The sequence below is a fragment of the Mytilus californianus genome, unplaced genomic scaffold (assembly GCF_021869535.1).
Source record: "Mytilus californianus isolate M0D057914Y unplaced genomic scaffold, xbMytCali1.0.p SCAF_7, whole genome shotgun sequence".
NCBI classification, from domain to species: Eukaryota; Metazoa; Mollusca; class Bivalvia; order Mytilida; family Mytilidae; genus Mytilus; species Mytilus californianus.
Window position 1 is genome coordinate 73,042,169 of NW_026262723.1, and position 20,060 is coordinate 73,062,228.

Genomic DNA, 20,060 nt, shown 5'->3' on the forward strand with positions numbered 1-20,060 from the left:
GTCTTTGTTTAGTGAATTGTACAAGCCTTCTAAAAATATCATCAAGATACTGGTCAGCCTTGTAATTTTTTACGCCAGACACGCGTTTTGTCTACAAAATACTTAGTCTTATCAGTGACGCTCGAATAAAAAATAAGGTGAAAGGCCAAATAAAGTATTGAGGAGCTTTTCAGACCATCGGAAGGGTTTTGTCAAATACAGCTAAGGTTATTTAACGAACTGTTACGTTTGCTTCTTTTTCTGAATCACCTGATAAAGATGTATAAAATTTTTGATTATGAAAAAAATAAATAGGTAATAATTAACTTTTGAAAATTTACACAAAATTATTTGTTACTATTCTGCTACCAAAAGTTTGGGTAGTTTGTACATTAGAAAAAAATCATCAAACATACCAGACTTTTAATTTGGTACGCCAGACGCGCGTGTTGTTCACGACATTATCAGTGGCGCTCGAATGAAAACAGTTGGAAGGTCAAATACAAGGTTGAAGAAGTGGAAGAAAATACTACACATAGTTAGGAAGAAATGTTAGATAATTTTATCTTATCAACTCCATTTATCTGTATTGAAATAATTAATTTGGTAGTTTTAAAGATATTTTATATAATGTGTACATTAGTCCCTGCGTAATCTTCTGTTTAAAAAGTTTTACCTTGAAAAAAAGGTGTTTTTCTATGAGCACCAGTGTGTAAAATTTAGAAACATAAAGTGTTTTATATATTATAGCATAGTCTATAACGATGACAGATTATTCACGACCTAAATGTAATTATTTTTAACTTAGTTATCCGTCAAAACTAACGTTTATTCTCCTAGTAAACCAAGAATGTTTAGAATTAAAACATTTGACCTCTGAACCCTGATATTTCATTCTACTTGTACTACTTTTTTTACTCTCACGGACGCTTAGTTTATTTTTTATGTTGCAATAAAGCAATAACTTTGAGCCCAGAGGTAGAATCGTCCTGGTCAGTTCGTAATATCTTGTTTGACACCTGTTGACAAATATCCCACAAAAACGGAACAGCTAGTAACAGGTTGTATATATGCCTCCGAGTTCAGATCAATACGTTTAATTTCTTCACTTCAGCATAAAATTCATAGTAAATGGTCGATTTTTATGCAACTAACGAGGATTTCATTTAAAGTTAATAACAAACTGAAGGTCAGTAAATTTTTATAGTTTATCCTTAATTATCAGTCGAAGAATGATTACGAGTCTCGTTCACATTTTTATGGTAATATATTATTATGCATAGCAGGCGGATGTAAGAAACTGTGTTGATAAATTGTATGAAATATAAACATAAATAATAAAGTTATGTTGTTTCCTGCATCGTTTATTTATTTGTTTACGGAACTGGAGTGCAGTTTTTTGTTTTTGACACTTTATCTCTGTTCTCTATTTTTGACAACCGGATTCACACTTCTTGAAAAAAAAAACTTCAAGACATAAACGTATCTTGAATAATTGCCATCTCAGGTGAAGTCGTGGATAGTGTTATTCAAAGAAGAATTTTATGATTAATTTGATCTACATCTGATATATACATTTGATATTTTTTTATATCTTGTAATAGCAGATGATGCGAGATGCACGGGAGATTTAATGAAATGCTCCACTTGTATAACTTTAGCACATACACAGGTTTAAACATTGTAAAATACTATTTCTATCTTTTAAAAATCGGCTTAAAATTTACAAGTCCATGTATTATTTTATTCTCTCTATCAGAAATCGACATTGATAAGAAAAAATTAGGTAATTGTCACAGCTTAAGATTGCATGTAATCTCAACAGCAATGATAAAAATATTGGTCTGTAGATCATTTGACAAACTATATATATTGGAAGAATATACGAGTTTTAATTGATTTGATAAAAAGGTTGATCTGATCGTTCTTAATGAAACCTCATAACTTACAAATTGTTCAAAAGTAACTCGGAAGAGAAAGAAGTATTTCGTTTTTGTAAATAATTTTGACAATAGAAGCTGTATAACCATGGTAAGTTTCAGTCGGTTACAAACTTGTTATACAACGAGGTCAACGCCTTCGGTTATTTTCGGTTAGAAGGGCATTCATGTCGCTGCAACATGTTGCCATTATGTGTTGGGCATTTAACATTTATCCATTGAATACTAATTCTGTCCTTTTCTTAAAGCAATCTGAATAGATACACATTGTTTAAACAGTAAGGAGCATTGGTGACCCAGTGGTCTTGCCTCTGAATAGATACACATTGTTTAAACAGTAAGGAGCATTGGTGACCCAGTGGTCTTGCCTCTGAATAGATACACATTGTTTAAATAGTAAGGAGCATTGGTGACCCAGTGGTCTTGCCTCTGAATAGATACACATTGTTTAAATAGTAAGGAGCATTGGTGACCCAGTGGTCTTGCCTCTGAATAGATACACATTGTTTAAATAGTAAGGAGCATTGGTGACCCAGTGGTCTTGCCTCTGAATAGATACACATTGTTTAAATAGTAAGGAGCATTGGTGACCCAATGGTCTTGCATACCATTCTTTAAGTCGCGTCTTTTATAAGGGTTAGAGACTGCCAAACTATCAAGGCGCACTGGCTCGATCTGTCGCCATGTGAAAGGGTTAATACTTAATCATTGACCGAAAGTCGCAGATTTACTCTTGGCACTTAAACTTAGACTTCCAAGAAATTTTACGTTTGTATGAAAAATGATTTAAAACCCGGTCAAGAACCCAAAAAATCCATTCATCGTATTGCAGATCAAAACTGTTTCTATAATAATGAAATACCTTTGAACTGCTTGTTCTATTTCAACGTAATGAACTAGTTCCGTTAAAAATGATCGGTTATATCAAGATATCGATTTTCACCTGTTGTTTGTCGTATGTAATTAAGACGCCTTCAATCAAATCATTTTTGTAATTAAATGCTTTCCATTTACAAGACTGTCGATAATTCAGTATTGTTGTTGAGATTTTATTAAGATTTACAGAACTATCTTAAGTCTATTATATCTGCATTAAATGGAAACAAGACAGCAGATTAGTTGACATCTAGGTACAGAATTTTCTGTTCAGAATTGACAACGTCACCAATAATCAACGTTTAACACACCCCTTGGTCCAGTTAACATTGACTAACAAGGAAGTAATAACATAAACGGTATCTATTTTACTGGAACAGATGCGCATTTCGACAATAAATGTTTATTCAGTGATATTCGATGCCAAAATATTTAAAAATCCAAACCTTATTAAAAAATGAAGAGCTAATAAAAGCCAAAAAGAACAAAAAGTATAAGCAAAGATGGGCAAGGAATCAGAGCTTTGCATGATGGTAACATGTTCCTTAAGTTAATATTTCTAGGATTTTATAACAGCAAATTTTAATAACACAATATCCGTATTTTCATGCCAGCACAGAAGTAATGGCTATATACTGTATAGCTTACTTTATGCCTCACTCCTCTACCACGTAATCCTTACGGGTATACTTCTTTCTCATGAATTTTGTGTCAAAAATTAATACTATTTCAAATAATGAACTTCACATGAATGAAATCTTCTTGCGAAATCCGTTGATCACACATTTTAACACTACTGTGCATACTAAAATTGCTTTTATAAATAATAGTACATTGTATTTATATGAAAGAAAGAGGTAAATCGGTCACGCAATGAACTATATATTTTGTTTGGTGAGAGTATAAAAAATATAACTACAGCATTTAACCGTATAGTTAAAATTACATGGTCCTTTTCAACGCCTATCCATCTTTTTACACAGGAGAATATGGTTCTTGGCAAATTTCTTTATCTCATGTATTGCAGGATCTACTACTTTCACTGAACTCGGACACGGTTCAAATAAAAGTCGGACTCGAGAGTAGTTAAACGGGAATCGTTTTTTTTTAATAGAATTTTGCGATGTAAACTATGGAACTAACAATACATGTAATTGTATTCCATTTCGGTTCTTATTAATAAGCTGGTTTTGTGATTTACCACCAATCATTATACCATTTTTCTCTCCCACAAATACCACGTGATTAGAAACTTTCGTAACTATAAAAAAGATGTTTTGCGAACGGGAAGTGGGGTTTACTAAAGAGACACAACCAAAAGACATCTAGAGGTATCTACAGTCTTAAACAATAGACAGGACTGTTGTCTATACATTATTTCAAGTGTAGAAAAAAGTTGTGATTATTTTAACCGCTAGACTATAGTTTATATGTTGAAAAGTTTGTTTTTTATCCTTCATATGTAAACATTGAAACAGTATTACTCACTCAATTTTCGATAGTTTGAATTTTTTACAAATAGTAAATGCCATTTTTAATGATCTTGGTCTTATTTATTATAAATTAATAATGACACAGTCCCCTGTTATCCCACGTTTTTAAAATTACTACAAAAATATATTATATTGTAAACAAAAAATGTTTTAACATCTATATCTTTAAATCATAAACAAGTTACATTTTTTTCACACAGTCAAAACACAAGTTGTTTATAAGTTAGTTTTCTAAACAATTACTTTATTGATAAAACATGACAAGGAGAGTTGACATGTATTTTGACGTCATAACTTCATTAATACCTCATAGCTTGGACTGCATGCCAATGAGAATATCTACATACGACTAATATGTCAAGTAACAGTGCGTGTCCGTCGTACTATAGTTAGCAAATTAAACCACGAATAGTTCATTGTAAATATTTTTGAGGAAGAAAAAACAATGCAATATAGATGCCTAAATGAATGATACAGTTACAATATTTCTTTTAAATGTCAGATTCTACTATAAAATCTATCGCTTCATAAAACTCGACTGTATAATTCAATACAGCATTTACAATATTACAATTTTATATGTCAATTTAAATCACACCGATTGTCGCGTGGCATAGTTTTTCTACGTCATAGTTATCCTGCAAACCGCCTTACAATTCCAATCAACGCAAAAAATAGAATACTTAATTGATTGTAAATGGGGGAGTAGTATTGGCAAGTGCTATTCGGAACACCAACGTAGCACATCCGTATCTCTGATTGGCTATTGTCGTATTCATTCTTACTCTGTGTTTATTATCAGGCAGTTGGATTGTTGTGGTCAATAGTATCTGGAGATAATCCTTGAGAGGAGGGAAAAGTCGGGTGCTTCTTTACGCTCGCCAAGTACCCATCTTCAAAAGTATGTATATGAATTTGGTTATTATATGTTTTTTCTTTTTTTATAAATTTTAAATAATTTATCGACATAGAATATTTCAGCAGTGCAACAATTCTTCTAATTGTACGTGTATATATATATGTATACATCTATGTATATATGTTTTGATAAACTATTTTGTTCAATAAGATTAACTGTTGCACAGAATGGAGCCCGAATTCTGTATAACTTAATTACATGATTGATATAATTTTTATTTTCATATTAGATGAATACTATACATGTATAAATCGATATTCCTATTGTAATAAGCTGTAAAATGATAGTACCGATCTGACACATGACACAAACTACTATCGTCAATTATTGGAGAGAAACAGCACATAAATTGAATTTATTGTCACAGACTCAGGAGCATCGAGATGTATTGTAGATTAATTGGACTTCGCGTGTAAAGGCATTGTTCAAATGATTTAATGAGATTTAACATTAGTTTTATTCTCACGGCACTTGATTTAATTTTAGGTTTAAAATTGCACACTTTTAAATGTTTTGGTGCTTATGTTTACAAATTTACAGTTGAACAGTACACGAAAATGACTATCGCACCTGTTGGATTCACATTGGCCATAGTACGATAAGTGCCTTCATTCGTGACAGGTGAAAAACTCTAGTTTCACGTCAAACTACTTAAGATAAATTTAACTGTTAATGCGGAAATCGCCCAATCATCAAAACTTAAATGAAAACCATTATCAACTGACGTAAATCATTAGATTATCTCAGGTGTGATGCTAAATTATTCTTACTTCAAATCAATGTTGACACTTCCGTCTATAATTTTGTGTGTTTCGGGGACATAAATTTCTCAATAACCGCCGGCATTTTTATAGGGATAAAATGTCGTTTATAGATAGAAAATTATATCATAATTCATTTAGAGTAAGTGTTATTATGACAAGTCGTGATATATCATGCAATAGCATGCCCTTTGGACAATCAGATAGTTATAGTCTGTCTATGGCCATTATGTCTAATTAGCGGTTTTGATGAGGGTCATTTTCTTCCCTGTATTTGCGGTAAAGAACCTAATTTATGTTTCAATATCGAAGCAAAGCGTAGAATGAAATGACACTACATGAAGTTGATAAGTTCAGCTCGGTCAGATTAAGTAGGTAAACGTAAGTAAAAAGCACGTATATGAAAATTTACAGTTGTCAAAGTAGAACTCAGTCAAAGTCTTTTGCTTTATATGAATCATGATACAAATACTTGTAGCTTGCAGAATTTCATAATAAATATGAACTGAATCAACCGTCCTAACATTATAAGTTGCACTTTGCATATTTAGCAAATACCAATTCGTTGATATGTATATTGAATCATGATTGCATTGCAACGGTTTGTTTTGAAAGTCAATCATTCAATGAATGGATATAAATAGCGATAAAAAGTCTATATTGGATTCTTCTGGTATAAACATATGTAAATTTTCGATTACAGATTCAGGTATTATTGATGAATCTAATCTCCAAAAAGTAGCTAAAAAAGTTTTTTGATCGATCAATAGTTATTTGCTTAACGTCCACTAGGCAAAACGAAAGAACATCTTTCATTGATTGATTGATTGATTGTTGGTTGCTTAACGTCCAGTGGCAAAACGAAAGAATGTCTTTGAAGATGAAAAGAATTGTTGTTTTTCAGTATAAAAATTATCATGTTGATAAAACAAGATAAGAATACTGCATTGTAAGTGAAATGGATATACAATTCAAGTTTCAGATTACACTGTTTATCGATAGAGAATTCTTTACTTCTGTCAATACCGTAAATTTCTGGAAATTCCTTGGCATGTACAACATATTCATAACTACTGTGAATGGTAAAGGATAGTGAAGCCTTATAATAAAGTTTATGAATTGCGCCTTGTTTGAGAGAAATTGACGGATATGTCAAATCCACTAATAACAGGAGACGCTTTAACAAGCCCCTCTGAATTTGCTAATCGTCAAAATTGAAATGTTGCCTTCAACTATTTAAGCAACCATTATATATAACAATGACTTATTTGCACTTGGGGATATCTTGGTATCGATCGATACATTGTAAATTAGTGACTTACTGGGTGTGGAGTTTACAGTCCCCCAGCAGTTATATCTTTACAGTGTTAGTAGATCAATTTGAAACCAGATTTTCTTTTGATAATTTTGATCTAGTCTAAATTTGACCCATGATTAAACCTTATATTTCTTTATTATGATAGCTGTTGTTTAGGTTGGAAAATGGAATAATCAAAGAAATGATTTCGACGTTTATTTTTGGTTTAAATCCGAACACTTTTTCCGCAACAGATTCACGCTGAATGCTTGTAGACCGTAAACTCAAAATTACTGAAAAAGCTCACACTGCCAAATTCGGTCAGGTATAAAAAAAAAAAGATATTCTGTGTCACAACATTGCTACAACTAGATAGCACTAATTTAGCTCTTTTGCTCTTTCTTAATTACCAACAAGAGACTCTATTATGAAGAGACAGCAGTATGCGATCAAAGTCCTGTATTTTCTTATAGTTTACGTGTATAGGTATTGATTGAACTGAATGGAATCGCGTTGATCCGAACTGATAGATTAATCTGAATCTAAATGTCATCAAGATTTTTAGAGCGACAACGTGGGCTCGTGTGTATTAAAATATTAAGGTCATCTTCTATATGAAGGAATAAAAAGGTGCAGACAGTGTGGGAGAAAGGAGTTACAGCATGCAAAGCCTAATGGTTCTGAATTATTTTCATGTGAAACAAATACAAATAGTTGGGATACTTTTTATTGAATTGCATGTTTAATTTTATGATTTATTTGGTAAATATGTTTTTAATTATGCATTGCTCAGGTAAAGATCACGTAATTGGATATAATTTGTACTTTTATGACATAAACAATCGAATCAGGAACAGTTCTAACTGAAAAAAATGGTCCTGATTGCAGACAGACGCATACGCGTACCTAAAAGAAAAGGATTCATTTGTTCATTTCAACATTTTTTGTGTCTTTTATTCCTTTCTTAACCGATAAAATCAGATACACATACACAATGAAAGCAACAAAGTTGAATAAAAAAAAACTACACGTAAACTTAATTATATTAAACTAACCAGAAATGCAATGTTAAGTTGTCTGGATTTGTGTAAACATGCGCTGACTGATGTTTTTGACCTTTGTAGCGTGGAAGATCATTGTAAGCAGAAACAGACTTCTTGTAAGAGTTTGAATAGAAGGTGTATCTACGTTAAACCTATGGATTAATTAATTTATCAAGATCTGGGCTAAACTGATTATCTTAAGGTTATATGTTTCTTTAGTGTTTTCATATAATATGTGTTTACACTGGTATCCATGTTTGTTTTTAAATTTATTGACAGTTTTGTTTGTATCTCGTTTTAGGTAATGAGATCCGAAAACATTATGACTTCAAGTTACGACTTTGAAATTACAGAGGATTACCAAAATTGTGATATGGAAGATTTTTCAATGCGAGCAACCGATTATGAAATTCGGAAGCGGCCTACTAAAAGAGAAGGGCCAGGTTCTCCTTCAGATTCATGTGCAAGTTCGACAACCGATGAATACACAGAGAGAAAAATGAAAACCATTCGGAAGTCGACGAAACGTCGGAAAGGACATAGTGCTAGGGAGAGAAATCTACGGCGGATTGAGAGTAATGAAAGAGAAAGAATGAGGATGCATTCTTTAAACGATGCATTCCAAGAATTAAGGGGAGTGATTCCACACATAAATTTGGAGAGGAAGTTATCAAAGATAGAAACATTGACATTAGCCAAGAATTACATCAAAGCATTAACAAATGTGATTTGTGACTTCCGAGGAGAAAAGACCCCATATACATTCGAGAAAATAGACGAAATTGATGAAAGCGATGAGGATTCAAATGAAGACGTTCATATAGATGATTCTCCTGTTATGCAAGAGGAGTCCAGTGAAGTTCTAAGTGACAGCATCTAAAATACAAAACAAATTCTGAATTGAAATTTGCTGCTGGAGGATAAATAAAGCAATTGTGATATTATTTTATGAGAATTCTTTAACAAAGAGTACATATATATTTATTTTTTGCAACTTTTTTGTCTGTGAACTTATAGAACATTCCATCGCCAAAAAATACATAGAGATTTATCATCATCGTTCAATTATACATCAAGGATCATTGGCTTCACTGATACCAGGAGTAAATTCAAACAAACGAAATGTCAAATAGTGAAGAGGAAACTTGTGAAATACTCGTACTAATAAGATTATTGTATATATTTTGCATGTATACATTTGCTTTTAAGGTAGTTCGTCCATTGAACATTATATTCTATTATTCATAATCTGGCGGAATCAAAGCCATTAGTATTGACTCTCCGATTGGTCTTTTCTAGAAATTCTAGTTCAGTATGATAGAAATGTACAACTTTGTTGTTGTAGAAATGTGACATAGTTGATGTGATTTCGGGTAACGTGGTTACCAGTTTGGACATCGGAGTTGTCAAACTTCTGAGTGCAATGTATTAGCGACGACAAGTTCTGTTTAAGGCATTTGAGGTCACATGCATAGCAAGAGTACATGTGATTGCAGCATCTAGTCAGTCTAAATATCTAGTTAGGTGGCAAGCTTTGCGGATAGCAATCTTTATAAAGAATATTGAAAAGAAGAATTTTACTCCCAATATTCAAACAAACATGTTGTTTTGAGAAGTAAAACCGAGAGAGTTGTTCTCTATTCGTTATATACAGGAACGTCTAAATGTTTAACAATTTATTCATTGAAAATTACAAGGATCAGTATGAATTGTAAAACGCACTGCCCTTTAAATTGCGCCGAAAATACATGAAACTTTTGTTTTGATTCCGCCAAACATGAATATGAAATGAAATGTTCGGGCTACTCTTATGGGTGCTTGGGTTAATTATATATATATATATTTATAAGTGACTACCCAGACACTATTATTTAACTTACATTTATTTATTTATCATTATTTATTTAACATAAGGCTTATCTCTGTCTCAGAATCAATGAAACTGCTTTTGAGGCCAACTTTTTCATCATTTATCAATATTTCAAAACCATGATCTTGCATTAAAACCACCACAATAAACACCTTGTAATCAGAAACCAAAGATTCATATCAACAGGAACATAGATCAACATAGATTTTTAAAATTTATCATACGTATATTTTCTTGGAGGTTTCCAACCATTTATTTAAAAATGATCATAAATAACCCTTTTTTCTCGATGGAACAAATTTCAGTCACCAACTGCAATTAAATACATCACAAAATGGAAACATTTTATTTACCACCATTAATTTTTAAATACGTGGTTCCAGATGAGAAGGGGACCTATCTAAAATATATGAAGTTCATCCAATATTTTCAATATCATCGGAGAAAGAAACGTATGACGTTGTAGATTTGAATAACACTTGTTTTAAGTATACGTAACACCTTGAACAACATCATTAAAATGTAATCAATTATAAAGAAAAGTTCAGTGTGTGTTCACACATAATATAAATCGTAATTCAATTTTAAAATATCGTCTAGATCGCGTATGAAGAAACCCTAAAAATATCTCTGGTACTTTGCTGTTCTTGAACATATATAGTATGGTACAATTTATACAGATAATAGTAAATTTGTTTTTGTTAAAGAGCTTATTGATTTGAGAAATCAGTACACACAGTTTTCAACATAAGATAGATTTGAACACTTTTTGTATAAAATCATCCGATATAAAACATCAAGTACCTTTTAATAAAGTCGGAGCCAATATTTCCTTTGAGGAAGAAACGTAACTAAATGTAAAATTCTATCGCTTTCCAATAGATTGTAATGGAACAAATGAGCCATTTGCATACATCAGATACGCAAGGAAACGTTCAACATCTGGCCAGAACAATAGAATTTACCAATTTAGACTTACGCCCACATCAATTCACTTTTTTTTAAACATCAAAGATATTTAAAAAGAGTTTCATTCCAAATGTATAAAAATTATTATGATATTGTATATTACTTTACAACTCTGTATTTTTTTAAAATAGTTCTTGAAAGTTGCTTGTAATGAAATATGGAAATGATTTTGTAATCAATGAGTGGAATTTTAATCTGTTGGAGTATTCTTCAATTTTTCTGGTACTATTGTTGCAGAAGAATAGGTTTTACATATTTGTTTCCCATCTTAGTTCATTTGTAAACATCACAGAAAATTTAATTGTTGACAAGATATTACAAATGTTCTATGAAGATAGTTTAGATATTTTTACAATACCACCAAGAATCAAAGCCAAAAGCGTAATATTAACAATCAAGATGATAGTCATCGCCATGACACTCTGTATGAAGGATTTTGAGTCATACGAAATTTGACGAAGAGAATTGTTTTCTGATGAGAACTTCTTTCTCAACAGCAAGTATACTAGAATTCAAACGGAGCAAACTTTCTCACAAAATGAATTTTAACTATTGATAATATTATTCCATAATTTTTAATTCTAACCAAATGTTTGTAGATTGGCATCTTGATCTATAATGGAACATAATAATTTCATGTTACTCATTGTAAGTTTCCTTAATATTGTTAGCACTAATTTGGTATTTAGACAAAGTGCAAATTAAAGGCTTCAATAATGACTGGAGACTAGAGCCTATTCCTAATCATCTTTGAAAATGTCAGACTTTTGATGACGTATAACTAATCTTGTTAAGAACATATAACATAGAACTTATATGTAAGTCTCAGTTGTTTACCCACTGATGTATGAAATTAGATTTCTGTGTTATATTATTGTACTATAGTGCTCAGAAATGTCCCTTGACTGATTTATTTTTCTATAAAAGATCTGGATTAACGTTAATTGATAATCAGACTAAACAAGTTCCAAGCAAGCTGTGTTCCATGTTGTTCTAGCGCATTACAATCCATTCCTTTTGTTTTTATAAAGCTGGTTTCGTGATGTACCATAAGTCATAAAAATACTTTTCACACAGAAATATCTCGTAATAATATAAGATGTTTTCCGAATGTATGAATACAATTAGATGTGGGGGTATACGCTAATGAGACAGCAACCCAATGACACAAATAACCAAAAGACTTCTAGATGGCAACAGTGTTCATTAGTAGACTGTTGTCTATACAATATGTTAAGCATTAAATCGTCCGGAATCTGTTAAGAGGGGGGTTCCTTCAATAGCTTGATGTAAAACCCAGTCCATAACAATAATCTGTTAAGAGGGGGGTTCCTTCAATAGCTTGATGTAAAACCCAGTCCATAACGATAATCTGTTTAGAGGGGGGTTCCTTCAATAGCTTGATGTAAAACCCAATCCATAACGATAAGCCTTAAAAATGTTTTGCATAGTTTCTGTAGGTCATTTAAAAAGAATTTACACTCTCCTTATATTACAGAATTTGAATTGTAGTACCAAATAATGAGTATGCTTATCAACAAAAATCGAATATTACCCTACGTGTAATCAGTTTGAAAGTTGGAAAACTGTTGTCTCCGAATGCTATAAAAACAATTTAATAAGTGTGTTAATCTTTGTCCTTGGCAAGAACTGCTGTCTGTAACACAACGCCTTTCTTCCTCCCCTCGGTGGACTTTGATTTCATGTTTTTCATAGGACCAGACAATAACTATTAAAGTGCTCAATCACATGAATTAATTTTTCATTAATCAAAGTCTGTCATGTTCATTAAAAGGTGCTATTCTATGTTCACATAATGTTTGTACAAAATCATTATTGATTTTCTTCATTTAATTTGCCTGTACATTTTATTTTGTAAATAAGATATATTTAATTGTCATTTATCAGAATTGATTTAATAGTTTCGTAAACTAACAACATTTTTTGATTCTTTTTAAACCTTTTTTATATCGGGACATATAAGTTTATGATCTAAGAAATTCCAGAGTTACTGTTTTCATCGTTACATTTGATCATATGAGTAAAAGGCATTGCAATACCATTCAAAATTGAGAAATATTTTTTGAAGGGGTGCGCATAAGGAAGATCAATAGCACATCTCCTATTACCGACTATCGGTACTGCAGAAGCAACAAGTATCAACATCTGCTGTAGATGATTTAAAAATCTATTCGGGAACACGGATTTGTTGTATCTGCCGTAGTGATAGCCCTTACTAGGGTGTGAAAACAATCACACGGATCTATTGTATCTGCCGTAGTGATAGCCGTTAATAGGGTGTGAAAACGATCACACATATTTATGTTGATGGCTAGTTAGTCAAAAAATCGTATGTGGATTCATTTATATATTTTTTTTCAAAACGCGTTTTTAACACAATGATAAGCATTATTTCCGTCCTCTTTCTGTTTGATGTATATTTTTTATTAAAGTTGGGAAGACAAAAACTCGGGACCTTGCGTGAATCGGAATAAAGAACAGAGTTTAAAAAAAACCAACAAGAATTAGTAAAGCTGACAATCCACGAAAAGCATAAAGTGAGATCGTAATCAACAGTAACATGCTATTGCCATGCCAAGAAAGGGACAACTCTTTAATGTAATTAAGCTCAAATCAAACAGGCTACAAGGTTGATATTTTGTATTATTTATTTTTAATTTCTTCTATTTCAACTTCCTAATACAATTCAATTTAGTATACATGTAACAGCTTGAAATTGTTGAAACATGGACATGTATTTATTACAAGTTATTGATGTTTCTTTGAAAAACGAATTTAGCTTCCTTGTAATGATGTGGTGGAATGCCAACCATTGCTTCCAAAAAAATACAAAAATACATTTCTTTTAATTATTTTTCTCTGCTTTTTTGTTTTGTTTCCATGAATGCATATATTGTAATATACATTGAAAAGCTTGTATGTTTAATTTGTTTTATGATTTATTGTATAATTTATAAATTGATCTGCAAGTTTTGTCTTAGTTATAAAGTATTTTTTTTAATGATTTAACAGGTTCAGATATACTTCATTGTTTAATTTACATGGCAGTAATTGGTTTTCGTACCAGATATTTAAACTAAAGAAAAAACTATAATTGTTTTCTGTAATTTAGAATTTATTTTGTATATGTTATACTTGTTGAAATCATTCCATAGTTTAAGAATAAACATATATAATGTAATAAAATAATCAAAGCAATGCAGTGACTTGAGTATTAATTGCCTATTTCTAATAAAAGTGGGACAGGACAGACACATGAAAGACAGTATGAGGAATCTACGCCAGTTAATTTAACGTTAATTAAATAATGTTTCCCCATCACGCAATTCGAGAAAATGCGGAAATATGAAATAAGTTGTTATAATAGAAAAGAAAGATATGGGGTATCCATCCATGACACCAGTTCATACACAGCAAACACACATAAAGCAAAGGGACTGTTACACCGGTTTTGTTACTGTTCTTCATATCAAAGTGACCATTCCGAAGGAACTACAGAATAGTGCAAGTACATATTCTGCTCTTTGGTCGGGTTGTTGTCTCTTTCCCATTCCCCGTATCCATTCTCAATTTTATATATAATATCCACCAATGTAAACAACATACTAGTACTTAAATCTCTAAACAAGTTTTTATAAGATATATTCACACAAGATTACCTGTCTGCCGGCTGATGCATATCATGACCATATATATATATATATATATATATATAATTCAAGAGTCTATCCTAAATTGAGGTAAATTGTATGGCTTTCCAAATACTGTTTCGATTCCTAACATCACTGAAAAGACATTAATTGTCGAAATCCGGATATGGTGTACAAAAACCTTTGCACCTTTTGTTTGCTGTATATCATCTTTTCCGCAAGTTTATTGTTTTCTGTTTAGTATTAAATTTATAATTAAGATCTATTTATTACATCGGTGATCCGTTTATTTGGAAATCGCCAATGGCAGTCAGCAGGGTTTAAGAACATTTGTTGTTCGACCTGTTAGTCAAATGCGTTTTGTTAAAATATACTTTTTCACTTTTTTGGTCTTTTGAAAATGTTGTTTGTGCTGTATTTAGACCCCTCTAACAAGAAATTTGTTTTGCATGCACACGTTTAAAAATTGCGGTTTTTATCCAACGCAATCATAGGTTTGAACGTTGTTTTCAATTTAGACATGTATATATATATATATATTGTCACTGGTTCAGACGTACTTATGAATATAATTATTTCTGTGACTGTATCTTGCATTAATTTGTAGGATCCTTTACAATAGATATTTCAGCTGATCTGTAACAATTCCATCTTCATGCCTTATATATCATGTACTGTTTTACGAATCTAGATTAAAACTGACGAGGAAAGGTAACACCCGGCCACCGAAAGCTTCATTTTTGTGAAGCCTAGGTGGTCGTGTGGTCTAGCGCGTCGGATACAGTGCAGGCGATTTGGTGTCACGATATCTCAGTAGCCCGGCGAGGGAAGAACAAAAAAATAGCTTTTTTACGGATCTAACATTGTTTGGCTGATGTTTAGACGAGTTGTATATATATATATATATATATAGGTAATATTATTCCGAAAAAGAAGGTTTCATGTCATTCTGGTGCAAAAGTTGACTTTATACTTCCATCGATAATTTCGATTACACTGACAAAAACTTAATTTAGTGCAACCCCTGGTTTTTGAATGGAGGTTACGGCGGGTGGGAAAACGTAGGTATCAATTGCGTGTAACAATCTCCTCCTACAGTTTTATCTCGGATCCCTAAAATTTGGCAGAAGGATGAAACATATATGGAAGTTGTGTACATGCTATTATAGATTGTTTGAGGATTTTTTTCCCCAATTTTTCCAGACTTGGGAAGTTCTTTTGCATAATATCAAAAGACGATACGTTATTTGTGTCATGAATTCCTACAGTTTTCAATCGAACTCCTTGAAACTTCAAAGATAAATTACACACATATTAAAGTTATGCACATGACTTTATGGAGTCGTTTACAGATTCCCCCATTTTTTTTACAAATAATATTTATATAAATATAGACCGTTCGCCATTGTTTAATATACGTTCTGTGCAACTCGGCTATTTGAGTCTGCTCCATTTTCTTTCTCACTTTAAACACATTTCTGCTGATCGTTGTCTCATTAAAAGGTAATGGTTCAGTTCCTAAAATTACACAAACCCACCACCTTTATTATTGCGTCTTCTCTTAATCAGTTTACAAATGATAAGGTGTAGGTCTGTGCGTGAGAGAGAAAGAGATAGTATTTAAGCCACCACAAATATTCTGTGATGTCTGATTCTTTTTGACGAGAACCTGAATTGATTTAGTGACTGTTTATCAGTGTTTTAGAATTCTCACTCAGTATGTTCTTCTAATTGTTTTTAGAGCATCCACACTGTATTCCTCCTTATTCTACACAATATAACGAATAAAAGCAATGAAGTATCATATACCATGACAAAACAATAAAACTATACAAAATAACTACTATTCAAAGTTCTATTGTTCTGTTAAAAGCATCGTTTATAACAATGAATGGTATCGGACTAGACTCATTCCACTTTTTGGGATTTCAGATATAAAATCTGAATATAAAATCAATGATAACGTCTTAAAAATTACTATTTTTAACATAAGATATATTCATTCTTTGCTTGAAACAGGGTCAATTCTAAGCATTCTTTTTGCTATTCTGTCAGTTTTTATTTAAATATGTATACGTAATAAAATTATATAAAATTGAAAAAAATTGAAAAAAGCAAACATTAAAAACTAGAGACTTCATTAAGACTCTGATTGATTGTTATTTGGTTAATGTCCAGTGGTAAATGTTACATTCATATGTTCCGGACGATTAAAGATTAACAAAAATCCAATCTGTGTATCTTTAAAGTGGATCGAACGGGATCAAGGACTGGTCACCTTAACTTCTCACGCATAGTAGTAAAACACATGCCAAAGTGGGCGTTCGTTTGGCTATGCTTAATTATAAATACGCAACCATGTCCGGTTGGATTGTGAACGTTAAATCCAATACCTCTCAAGCCAAAATGTCTGCCACTATCCAACTTCCCTATTTTTCTAGTGATTTTGAGATTTTCATCCCGAGCGGCTGACTTTGCAGAAGCTTTAGCTATTGGATTTATTGTAAGTTTATTATAGTCCAGAAAAGGCATGTAATACTTGTCAATTAATTTTAAAAGCAAACAACAGAAAATCTTATTTTGTTAGTAAGGGTTTTCCTGTTTGAGATGTAAACTTTCCATGCACGGATTGTCTAATCTGGGCATGACATCGTCACCTGCGTTTTTCAAAGTTAGGACAATCAAAGCTACCATTTTTGTTTCTTTTCATGTTTTGATTTTTGATTTTTTTTTTTTATTAAAGTATGAGCAACAGTCTTACCTATTAAAACCTTATTTTGCCACACTCGTTTTAAACAAATATACTGAAACTAAAATATACTTGAGTAATGAAGAAATTAAATCAATAAAAAATATATTTTACTAATAGCGTACTTTTTATGTGTAAAGTGTCTCAAAAGTCAATTGTTTGGCTGGGCATTGATTGCATTTTAAAGATTTTACTTTTACAAATGTATTGTATCAATCAATGTGTGACACTGAAAAAAAATAGATTTATTATTATTATTATATTATGTAACTGTGAAACATAATTTAGATCCTAGCTTATGATTTTTGAAAGAAACAATCCCTTTGATCTTACAATGGCGAACAAAATATGCAGTATTTCGATCCATCGATGCTGAAGGTACGGTACACCCAATTCACAACCAACACTTCGACATAAATCTGCAGTATCGAAGATTTCTTAACAATGACGAAAGAACTTAAACGACACCTTAGATACTAGCAAACTAATATAATATCTCAGATTCTAATATCTATACAAACGGACTAAAAACACTTTTTAAATTTTTCAAAAAACAAGCTTATGCACTGCTGGAGATATATAAAAAAATCAGTTGTAACACGTGTATAAGAATTTTACAAAAAGTACATGAAAATCGATACTATATGTTTAACCAACTTAAAACAAGACCAATATTCAGTATATAAATTATATAGATCACTGATTTAATTATTAATGAAACCGTGACAGATCATATTCTCACATCAAATCGGGTTTTATTTTAGAAAACATTCTATGGGTATCAGCATAATACATAACAGAATAACGCCAACACATGAACGACATTTATAACATTACACCTCGTCATACACATTAGTATTATGTCATGTGCAGTGGATTATTCTTAGTATTCAATAAAATGAATTTAGATAACATTCAAATGTAACACATGTACATGTAGACAATGTCTGTTTTTAAGGTTCAGATAACCTGTAGTTACACTCATTATGATTATGTCATTTTTCCTTAACGTTTGATTGGTTGTGGCTTCTTCAACATCCAGTAGTAAATATTTCATGCACTTATACTACAGCTGTATGTTACGGAAGCGTATTAGCGCCACACAACTTTTTTTTTAATATTTCTTCCTATGTTTGCGTTATAACGCAAACCTTTGCGTTATAACGCAAACCTTTGCGAAATAACGCAAACCTTTGCGTTATAACGCAAACCTTTGCGATATAACGCAAAACTTTGCGTTATAACGTAAACCTTTGCGTTATAACGCAAACCTTTGCGAAATAACGCAAACCTTTGCGTTATAACGCAAACCTTTGCGATATAACGCAAAACTTTGCGTTATAACGTAAAAGTTTGCGTTATAACGCAAACCTTTGCGAAATAACGCAAACCTTTGCGTTATAACGCAAACCTGTGCGAAATAACGCAAACCTTTGCTAAATAACGCAAACCTTTGCGTTATAACGCAAACATTTGCAAAATAACGCAAAATTTTTTTTTTATCTTATTTCTTATTTAAGATTCAAAGGAAGCAGCAGTTATAAATGGAGGAGGCTGCATACATTAAAATGTATCCTCCTTTGTACTCATAACAAAGAAAAATACTTGAATATTTAGAACATATCATTGACTAATAATGAGTTGGATAATAGATATAAGAAGATGTGGTATGAATGGCAATGAGACAACTCTCAGTCCAAGTCACAATTTGTAATATCAAACCATTTAATATAAGTCAAAGTACGGTCTTCAACACGGAGACTTGGTTCACACCGAACAGCAAGCTATACAGGGCCCCAAAAATTATATACTTGATAATACATGTATATATATATTACAAAGAAAATTGAGTAAATTGAAGTTGTATCGAAGAATATAAAAAATCAACCCTGCTAATATAGCTATAGCCAAAGATAAATATACTTCAAAAGTAAGCTCTCGTTTGAGGATTGTGTACGGTTGGTTAGATCCAAACAAGCTACCTTTTTGCAATAAAATGAAGATGTTTTATTATTAAAATTATGTTTTTCTACATTTAAATTGCTACCCAAGTATCTTAAAGTTACTACACTAGATCGAAATGAAAATTCCATGAATTTCTTTCAAAGAATCTTGATCATATTCTGAGATTTAAAAAAATCTTGCATCAAAATTTTTAAAAAAATGTTTCTTTATTAATAATTCATTTTAAAGCAGAAAGATCATTTTGTCTATTTGACTTGAAAGTTTCACAAATGTATGACATTAGTTTTGCTCTTTCAATTAAAATATGCCTATACCATATCTATTTTCTTGTTAAATTATATACTTTTCTGATGCACAAATCATTCTTAATTTATGTATAATTGCACTTTAAGTATTCCATTATTCCTATGCAAATTTATTATAATGATTTGGCCTTGTATTTATGGTTCTTTTCCTATCTACTAGTAAATCACAACCGAAATTAATGACAGACAGACATATATACAAAACTTAATGAATAATTGAAAT

At 31.5% G+C, this 20,060-nt stretch overlaps 1 protein-coding gene across 3 annotated transcripts in view; it reads left to right on the forward strand.

The window, feature by feature from the left end:
* The window catches only part of LOC127707560 (protein dimmed-like), a 35,334-nt gene extending 20,968 nt beyond the window's left edge, over nt 1–14,366 (forward strand). Inside the window, exons 1-3 of one of the 3 annotated variants that reach the window (XM_052212157.1) lie at nt 1,106–1,168; nt 5,091–5,189; nt 8,610–14,366. In XM_052212157.1, the coding sequence (XP_052068117.1) occupies nt 8,613–9,188 (576 nt within the window). In that variant the 5' untranslated portion in view covers nt 1,106–1,168; nt 5,091–5,189; nt 8,610–8,612 and the 3' untranslated portion in view covers nt 9,189–14,366. Of the gene's footprint in view, nt 1–1,105; nt 1,169–4,932; nt 5,190–8,609 lie in introns of those variants that run through there. The other 2 variants (XM_052212155.1, XM_052212156.1) reach the window with 2 other exon arrangements.
* The last annotated feature ends 5,694 nt before the right edge of the window (nt 14,367–20,060 follow it).